Source organism: Brassica oleracea, chromosome C1, assembly GCF_000695525.1.
Source record: "Brassica oleracea var. oleracea cultivar TO1000 chromosome C1, BOL, whole genome shotgun sequence".
Lineage (NCBI taxonomy): Eukaryota > Viridiplantae > Streptophyta > Magnoliopsida > Brassicales > Brassicaceae > Brassica > Brassica oleracea.
Genome location: NC_027748.1, coordinates 27,174,913 through 27,185,125, shown reverse-complemented (window position 1 = coordinate 27,185,125; position 10,213 = coordinate 27,174,913). Strand labels below are relative to the sequence as shown.

Here is a 10,213-nt window from a genome sequence, read left to right as displayed (position 1 = left end):
GAATAAGTGCATTCCAAGAAAAGGAAAGTTGCACTTATTGTTATGGAAGATGTCCATACATGTTGCCTTGGAGACTAGGGTTTCGGGAACATGGAGAATAACTATAAGATAGCTATGGGGTCGTCTGTATAGAGACAGAGACACAGAGGCTGATCTTATAGAAAGAGAGAGAAGTGTTTTGGGTCGTGCTGAAGCAGTGGCTGAAGTACTTGACGGAGAAGAGACATAAGCGGGTAGCTTAGGATCTTTCAGTAGCGTATGTTAGGGTGTTAACATTGACGTGTAAAAGCTGAATTAAACAGATCTTGTAATAGATTGTTTAAGGAGATTCTAATAAACAGAAGGCAATCGTGTTGAATGCGGACCAGTATGGTCATTGGAAGGCTCGCATGAAGCAGATGATTCGAGGAATGTTTGAAGGAGATGAGAGTGTCAAGAGGACACGTCTAGATCATCTTGGGTCGCAGTTTGAGAATCTCAGGTGGTTTGATAATGATTTTGTGGCGAGCTTCAGTGTCAAACTCAGTGCTATGGCGCATGAAGCATTTGTACTTGGGAAGAAGTGAAGAAGTACAAGGAGAAGAAGTTACTACGTTGTCTTTCAACAAAGTTTGGAGCTCATAAGGCAGTTTTGCAGATGACTACAAACATGGATGAGCTCAAGTTTAACAAACTTGTGGGTATGCTGAAGGCACAAGAGATGGAGACAGACAGTAGTTCAGTCTCTACATCAAGCAGTGCGCCAAGGAGTGTGGCGCTTGTAGCTGACAAAGATACTGATAGGTTTCAGAAGATTGAAGATGACATTGGTATGCTGGTCAGGAATTTTGGTAAGACGAATTCTTCTAGTGGGAAGAATCAATATGGTCACCAGGGAGGTGATCATAGCAATGGTAGAAGGAGAGAAAGTCTCAGGTGCTATGAGTGTGGAGGGGTTGGTCATATAAGGGCTGATTGTCCTGTAGCACAGAAAAGAGAACTTAAGTGTTCTGAGTGCAGAGGTGTTGGATACACACGGCGTGAATGTCCAAACTCAAAGAAGGGAAAAGGAGTTCCATTGCAGTCGTCTGATGATTCAGAGTCTGAAGAAGATGGAAAGGTGATGAAGAATATGGTTGCATTTGGTGCACACAAGGAGAAATCTAGTGAATCCTCGGATTCAGATGTAAGTACAGACTCTGAGGATTATCACGTGATGCTCAACAAGTGGTTGAATCTCAAGAATGAGAATCTGAGGTTGCAACACGAATTGGTGCACGGCCGTGAGCAATATGAAGATCTTGCTGAAGAACTTGCTGCTGTAAATGAGAATTATGAGTCTCTAGAGAAGGAGGTTAGCAAATTGAGGGAGGTTGCTATTGATGAACGTGAGAGAGCAATGAGGCTGGAACGTGATTTGGCTGAGAATCGCAAACAGATCAAGATGCTCAACAGTGGATCCAAAGAGTTGGATAAGATACTCTTGATGGGTCAACCAGCCAAGGCGAATTGGGGACTGGGATATCGAGCTGATAATTCTGGATATCAAGATGCTCAACAGTGGATCCAAAGAGTTGGATAAGATACTCTTGATGGGTCAACCAGCCAAGGCGAATTGGGGACTGGGATATCGAGCTGATAATTCTGGATATCAAGATGCTCAACTTTCGATTTGATGCTGATAATTCTGGATGCGGAGCAGGGTTTGGTCGCGGCGCTCTTCTATAGCGTCCAGAGCGTCGAAGAGCATGTCGCTGTTGAGTTCAATGTTCTGCGGCATTCTTGACCGTCGTAGACTGGTTACGTTCACTTCGGTGGGGGCCATAGCTTCGACCTCGTGTGCCATTGAGAAAGGAGTTGATTTTGTTGCTCCTCGAGGAGTTGTTCTATGTGACCAGAGAACACCGTCGAGTTCATCGGCCCAACCTCCTTTTTTCAAGTCGAGGCGTTTCTTCAAACCGTCGATTATGATCTTGTTGGATGCCTCGGCTTGACCGTTGCTCTGCGGGTATCGCGGACTCGCTGTGTTGAGTCGGTTCTCCATCTCTCGCAGAACTCTTGGAACTTGTTCGATATGAACTGGGAACCGTTGTCAGTCACTATTTCGTAAGGTAGGCCGTGGCGACAGATGATGTTCTTCCACACGAACCGTTGAACCTCTTTTTCTGTTATGCTAGCAAAGGCTTCCGCCTCAATCCACTTTGTGAAGTAATCTGTCAAAGCTAGGACAAAACGCTTCTGCCGAGAGCTCGGCATAGGGCCGATTATGTCCATTCCCCATCACATAAAAGGGTATGGGGCAGTCATCGTTCGCAGCAACTGCATCGGGGAATGGATTGTCGAGGCATGTCGCTGGCATTGGTCGCATCGCTGGGCGTAAGCTTCGCAGTCTGCATTCATTGTTGGCCAGGAAAAGCCGAGGCTTTTGACTTTTAACGCGAGTGCTCGACCTCCGGAGTGATTTCCTGCGGCGCCTTCATGCGTTTCGGTCATGACAAGGTGCGTCTCCTCGCCGTTGATGCACTTTAGAAGCACCTTGGTAGCGGTCCATCGACGGAGTTCTCCATCCAAGACGACGCAGTGGGCACTCCTTGTCTTGAGCCGTCTTGCAATCCATTTCTCGGGAGGTAACTTTCCGTCGACCAGATAGTTGATGAATTATGTCCTCCAGTCGGTCGCTTTAATTTGTTCCGCTGTGGGGTCCTCGTCCATGGGGATGGATTCGGTTATGGGTGCGACGACGGTCACTTCGCTAGGCGGGAGCTCGATGCTTGGCTTGTCGATCTTGTGGATGGGAATGGTCTGTTTCACCTGATCACGCAGCCTGCTACCCAATGCAGCGAGGGCGTCGGCTCACACGTTCTCTCCTCTGGGGACTTTGGTGAGTTCGAAGAATTCGAAGTCCCGAGCGAGTGTTTGAACGACTTTAAGGTACGCGTCCATTCGTTCGTTACGAACATCGTAGTCGCCGCTAAACTGACTGGTAACGAGTTGTGAGTCGCTGTATGCACTGAGGCATTTTGCTTTGACTGCCTTAGCGAGTCGTAGTCCTGCGATCAATGACTCGTATTCTGCTTCATTGTTTGAAGCGGTGAAGCCGAAACTGAACGACTGTCTGATTAGCTCGCCAGTTGGAGACTGCAGTTGGACTCCTCCTCCTGATCCTTTGTTTGTTGACGATCCGTCGACGTGAAGTATCCAATTCTGACTTGGAAGAATTAGGTCTTGCTCTAGCTCTGGTGTGAGCTCGATTAGGAAGTCAGCGAGGACTTGAGATTTTGCTGTTGTTCGATTTTTTAACACAATGTCGTGCTCGCTGAGCTCGATACCCACTTCGATAATCGTCCGGATTGGTTGGTGTTCTGCATTACTGTGCGTAGCGGTTGATTCGTTAGTACTTCAATCGTGTGCGATTGGAAGAAAGGACGCAGCTTCCTCGCTGACGTAATGACTGCAAGAGCAATCTTCTCGAGGGTGGGGTATCGTGTTTCCGGATCGGTCATACGCTTACTCGTGTAGAAGATGGGCTTCTGCTCTCCTCGATCCTCTCGGATAAGGACGCTGCTGACAGCGGTGGAGGATACTGCGATATAAAGAGAGAGTGTATCATCGGCTTCTGGTTTCGATAACACAGGAGGAGTCGTAAGATACTGTTTGAGTTTTCTGAATGCCTCTTCGAACTTCTAGTCCCAGACGAAACGCTTGTTTCCACGCAGTAGCTCGTAAAAGGGGAGGCATTTATCCGTGGACCTGGAGATGAAGCGGTTCAATGCTGCAATCCTTCCCGTGAGTCGTTGAACTTCTCTGCTGTTCTTCGGACTAGGGAGATCAAGTATGGCCGTGATCTGCTTAGGATTCGCCTCAATTCCTTGCTGGGTGACAATGTATCCCAAGAACTCGCCTGAGGTGACGCCAAAGGTGCACTTTGCTGGGTTGAGTTTCATTCCGTACTCATTCAGCATTTTGAAGCACTCTTTTAGATGATTTAGATGGTCCCCCGCGCGGAATGACTTAACCAGCATGTCGTCGATGTAAACTTCCATCGTGTTCCCCAATTTGTCGGCGAACATTCGATTAACGAGTCGTTGGTAAGTCGCACCGGCGTTCATAAGGCCGAATGGCATCACTTTGTAACAGTATGTCCCTCTATCGGTGATGAACGCTGTCTTTTCTCGATCGTCTGGGTGCATCATGATTTGATTGTATCCTGAGAAGGCGTCCATGAAAGTCAACAGCTCGTTTCCAGCGGTTGATTCGACCAGTCGATCGATATGTGGAAGTGGGTAGCTGTCTTTGGGGCATGCCTTGTTTAGATCGGTAAAGTCGACGCAGACGCGCCACTTTCCGTTCTTCTTCTTGACGACGACCGGGTTTGCCAACCACTCCGGGTATCGTACTTCGGCGATTGAACCGGCTGCGAGGACTCGCTCGACTTCTTCGTTGAGGGCCTTGCTTCGCTCGGGACCAAGCTTGCGTCTCTTTTGGCGAACAGGTTTGATGGTTGGATCTACATTCAACTCATGGTACGTTATGGCTGGATTTATTCCCCTCATATCTGATGTCGCCCAAGCGAACGTTGATACGTTCTGCTTCAGAAAGTCGATCATCGCGCGTTGCATTTCTTCAGAGAGGAAAGCGCCGACTCGGACTACTTTGCTTTGGTCTGAGTCATCGATCGCGACTTTTAGAATCTCATCTTCTTGAGGTTGGATTTGCTTTGCTATTGCGTTGATGTGAGGGGTCGATTGTTGCATCTTCACCGTTGCAATCAGTAGGTCACGTTCTGCCTGCTGGTCCCCGCGAAGTGTCTGCACCTGACCGGTAGGTCCTGGGAACTTCACGCACTGATGATATGTCGATGATATTGCTTTCATCGAATGTAACCAGGGGGTCCCGAGGATTTCGTTATGTGGAGCCTTTGTTCGGATGATAGAAAACTTGACTGTGCGCGTTACTCGACACGCGTAGACTGGGAGCTTGATTGTTCCGATCATCGTCTCGGAAGCCCCATTGAATCCGGTGAGGGAGCAAGATGACGGTTTCATATCGCACAAATCGACTCCCATCCTATCGAGTGTATCGCGAAAGATCAGATCAACCGAACTGCCAGTATCGACTAGAACTTTGGCGACGTCGCACTTCGCGATTCCTACTTCAACGAGTAGGGGGTCGTTATGAGGTAGGTGAACGCCGATGGCATCATCGGATGAGAAAGTGATCGAGGGATCATTCTCAGGTTTCGATGGCCATTTCTTCGAGGTTACTGCCTGTCGTCGATGGTCCTTGACTGACCGCACCGAGTCGCCGCAAGGTGGCGAGCCTCCCATAATCACGTTTAAGAAGGGGGCGCGCACGACCCGTCTGTTTTGTAGATGGACCCTAAGATCGTTAGACGAGTCCTCGTCAATAGGTTCGTGTCCGTCACCGTTCTTGGCTTTCGTCACCTCCAGCTTTCGTCGTAAGTCAGAACGTTTAGGTTGGTTGAGCTTGATCCTGAGGTCTTCTGGTTTTGAGTTGAGCTGATCGCGTAGGTCGACGACTCGTGGCTTGAGCTGGGGTTGAAGACTGGAATCTTCGACTCTTTTAGCCTTGGACTCTTCGATGATTGAACGAAGATCGTGCACACGGTCGATTGTCTGCGACATTCGCCTGAGCTTGTTTCTCAAGTCATTTGACTCTTCCGGTCTGCCGTTTTCACTTGGTCGCTTGTTGGATGATTCGCGCGAATCGCGGACTTTGTTGTCCTCTTCTTCGTCCGAGGAGGAACTTGGTCGTGCGAGGATAACTTGGATGCGTCGACGGTTACGAGGTTGCTCCTCTAGGATTTGCGCTTCACCCTCGTCTTCGTCCTGCTCTTCTGGTTTGTCATCTTCTGCGCGTTTGGGTTCGCTCCCTGAGATAGGTTCCAAAGGTCGGACGGGGTCGCTCTTTGTCTCGTAAACATAATGTACTGCTTGAGGAACGCGGACATCAGGTCGTGAAAGTCGTTGATGAAATCTCGTTCCAATCCAGTGAACCATCCAAGGGCTGGTCCTTGAAGACTCTCAACGAAGAGCCGACAGTCGCCAGTGTCACTTTCCTCATCGGAAAAGTTAGTTCGACCCATCGGGATGTTGAATGCGGTGATATGGTCAGTCGGGTCTGCCTTTCCGGCAAAAGTCGGAAGGTGGATTTTCTCGGCTGGTCGGTACCGTACGTCGGTGATTAGCCGAGAAAAGGGGGTTTTTAGGGTTTCGGTGAGGACGCGTTCGATTGACGGTGCCGAAGTAGGTCCTTCAAGCATTCGGTCTTTCATGTCCAGGAACAACTGCTTAAGCTCGGCGAGTTCGCGGACGGTAACGAGATCTACGCCACCGTGTGTTTGAACCTGGGCGGCATTTGTGTTCGTCGTGTTTTCTGCGCCGGCTGTTCGGTAGGTGTCGAACAGCTGTTTTCGGACTGTCGAGGCCGGATCGCCTGAGTTTCCGGCCAAAGGAGCCAAGATGGCGGCGATGGCGGTGAATTGTTCGTTCGTCGCCTTCTGGACGGCGTCTTGCTGTGCCATCCTCTCGAGTATGGTATCTGCGAAGGCCGCTGATGTCGGAGTGCCTTCAGTCACAGGTGACTCGTCGTCGGACGGCGAGTCGGGTCGAGTCATGATCTTTTATTGACGCTACTCTGTCAGCCCCACGGTGGGCGCCAACTGTTTGAACCGAGACTGTCGATAAACTAGTAAAGAGAAAGGACGAGTTCTCGTCGGTGGGTCAAGACAAAGACGTGTTTTATTAGATCAATGAGTCGAAACAGTGTTACAAAAGGGGGAGAGAACAAAGGGATTAGTCTGGCGAAAGCTGGTTCGTCGGACCTTACAAGTCGGCGAGAAGTAAGATATGTAACCCTAGATCTAGCCGAAAGTGAGTGTAGTCGTTTGCGAATCCCCTCCTTGTTGTCTTTTTTTCTCCTTTTATAGACACATGCTCGTTAACCTAATGTGCTCTGTCCTGACGGGCCTCCTCGAGTGGTTGGGCCGAGGTGTCGGGCCGCTGACTCGAGTCATCGAGCCGACGACTTTCAGTTGGTCGTCTAGCCGATCAAAAGCAGTCTAAAGCCGAGTCGATCATGTTGGGGTCAAAATCGGTCACGACGGAATCAATGTCTGAAAATCCGTAAAAATCGGCATGAACGTTTTTACGAAAAATAAATCTTCGGAAGAGATTTATCCTTACAAATAGCTCTGCGGAAGAAGCATGAGACATCGGAGAAAAGACCGAAAAAGGTCGCACGGTCGCTACGTAGCGACCGAGCTCGAGCCAAGCTCTGTCGCAACGTAGCGACCCAGCGTCCGTCCCGCTCGGTCGCTACGTAGAGCTCATGCCAAACTTGGTCGCTACGTAGCGACCGAGTTCGAACCAAGCTTGGTCGCTCGGTCGCTACGTAGCGACCGAGCGTAGCGACCGAGCTCGAGCCAAGCGACCGAGCGTAGCGACCGAGCTCGAGCCAAGCTCGGTCGCTACATAGCGACCGAGCGTCCGTCCCGCTCGGTCGCTACGTAGCGAACGAGCGTGCGTTCCGTTTGGTCGCTACGTAGCGACCGAGCTCTTCCGAAACGTCGATACGACACGAATCCATGCATTCTCGTCTACCCTTCGATGCTGTCTCCCGAAGACCGTAGCGAACCCATTTCATGTTTTTCGCCATTCAAAGTCATTAATCAAACTTTACGATAAAAATCACTTCTGCCTTCATAATCAGTCGGCGTCAACACGAGCAACATCTTTGGATCTCCTTCGATGCCTATCTCTGGCTACGAATCTCTAGCTCAGGTAACCTTTGAGCTTCCTTTCTCTTCGATTTCTTCTCAACTGCTGATTTCCCCAAATTTCAGAAACCCTAATTTCTGACTTTTGCATTTACAGCTTCTTCCGAGACGATATCAAACTTCCCACAAGCTTCTCATGTACCAGAAACAACTTCTTCTGCTCCAGCCTGATAGCTTGTCCCTGAAACTCCAACAATTTTCAGAACCTACCTCTGATGCTCACTTCTTCGGCTTCAGATACTCCAACTGCTTCAGAACAGTCGGTAATTACTCAATCAAACTTGCTCTTCACCTTTTGACTTACATAATTTATTAGAATCTCACAATCCCTAGAACTCCACCGTATTGATACTAACAAGTTCTCGTTGCTTTGATTGTGAGGTGTTGGCTTCTACTTCCGAGTGCTCTGCAGGTCCCTGTCTCTTCATATCACGTTGAGGATACCCAAACACACATCAAACTTTTTTCCAGGTACTCCTTTAGTTAGCATATCTGCCGGGTTTAGAGAAGTATGAATCTTAGAAACCTTGATAGTGCCTGCTGTGATGTGATCTCTGATGAAGTGTAGCTTGTAGTCAATGTGTTTAGTTCTCTCGTGATGCACACTGTTCTTAGCTAGGCTGATTGCGCTCTGTGAATCACAATGAATCTCAACTAAATCTTGATTGAAACCCAATTCACCGCATATACCCTTAAGCCATAACGCTTCCTTAACAGCTTCTGTGAGGGCCATATATTCGGCCTCTGTGGTGGACAATGCCACTACATGCTGAAGTGTGGACCTCCAACTAATAGTATTTCCACCAACTTTAAACACATAACCTGAAACTGATCTTCTTTTATCTAAATCGGCTGCAAAATCTGAATCACAAAACCCCTGAACATCAATCTTCTCATGTTTCTTGAACGTTAAGCAACTTTTGGCTGATCCCTTTAGATATTTGAGAATCCATTTCACTGCATCCCAATGAACTCTTCCTGGTCTTCCTATGAATCGGCTGACCAAACCTACGGCAAAAGCCAAATCAGGACGTGATCCTATCATCTCGTACATCAAGCTGCCCACGGCGCTTGCATACGGAACATAGTTCATGTAATAAGCTTCAAAATCTGCTTCATCATCACTCAAACTTTTTAGCTTAAACTGGCTGCTCACAGGAGTGACCACTGATCTTGCATCTTCCATACGAAACGTCCTTAGTACTTTCTTTAGATAACCCTCTTGGGACAGCATTAGGGTTCCTTCTTTTCTGTTTCTGACAATATCCATTCCTAGGATTCTTATAGCTGCACTTAAGTCTTTCATCTCGAATTCTTTCTCGAGATTCTTCTTCAGCTTCTTAATAGCTTTCATATCTTTTGATGCAACTAACATGTCGTCCACGTATAGCAGTAAGTACACAATATCATCAATGTTCTGACCTTTAAAGTAGACGCATGGATCGTATACACTTCTATAGAACTTCTGCTCTTTCATAAAGGCATCAAATCTTTGGTTCCATTGCCTTGGAGACTACTTCAATCCATACAAGGATCTCTTAAGCTTCCACACGTAGTCCTCCTTTCCTTTTTCAATGAAACCTTCAGGTTGACTCATGTAGATTTCTTCCTCAAGCGTTCCATTTAAAAATGCCGTTTTGACATCGAGCTGTTCTAACTCAAGGTCGAAGTTAATTGTGATTGACAACATTAGACGAATCGAGACATGTTTCACAACAGGAGCAAAAATGTCCTTATAATCCACTCCTTCTACCTGTGTGAAACCTTTAGCCACCAGCCTGCCTTTGAATCTAGGCTTTTCCACTCCTGGTATGCCTGGCTTTCTCTTAAAGAGCCATCTGCAACCAATGATCTTTTTGCCTTTGGGTTTCTTCACAACCTCAAAGGTGTCATTCTTCTTAAGTGAGTCCATCTCATCTTCAGTTGACAATTTCCAATGTTTCCAGTCTCGGCTCTTGGTTGCTTCGAAGTAGGAGCTAGGTTCATCTTGATCAATATCCTCTGCACTGGCAAGTGCATAACCACGAAATCTGTGTCTTCGAACCGAGAAGGAGGTCTTATTTCCCTTCTCTGTCGATCTCTAGCTAGGATATAATCATCTAGGTTTAAGTCCTCAGAATTTTCCTGTTCAACTTCATCTTCTTGAGATTCAGTATCCGAACTTCCAGACTCAGAGATATCTGGATCAGAGGCTTCTCCACCATGAACATATCCTATTCCTTCGTCTGTGTTGATATTACTAGGACCCTTAATCAACTAGGTGTTGAAAGAGACTCGTTTCTTCTTCTTTTTCTCTTTCCCTTGAACTACCTCAGACGTTGAGATTTCTTTGAACACCTTTTCTTCATCAAACAGTTCCTACTGATGGTGCATCTTCCCTCCTCAGGGATCCATACACGATACCGTTTAGTCTCAGGAGGATATCCCATGAAAACA

The 10,213-nt window shown here is 47.7% G+C and overlaps 1 protein-coding gene across 1 annotated transcript; it reads right to left on the bottom strand.

Moving 5' to 3' along the window:
- Positions 1-2,832: 2,832 nt before the first annotated feature.
- LOC106336352 lies at positions 2,833-6,616 on the bottom strand. The gene is made up of 4 exons (XM_013775165.1): positions 6,040-6,616; positions 3,680-5,929; positions 3,424-3,562; positions 2,833-3,349 (listed from the first exon to the last, which is right to left on the bottom strand). Exons 1-4 carry the CDS (start codon positions 6,614-6,616, stop codon positions 2,833-2,835), a joined length of 3,483 nt encoding a protein of 1,160 aa, XP_013630619.1.
- Between the last annotated feature and the right edge of the window lie 3,597 nt (positions 6,617-10,213).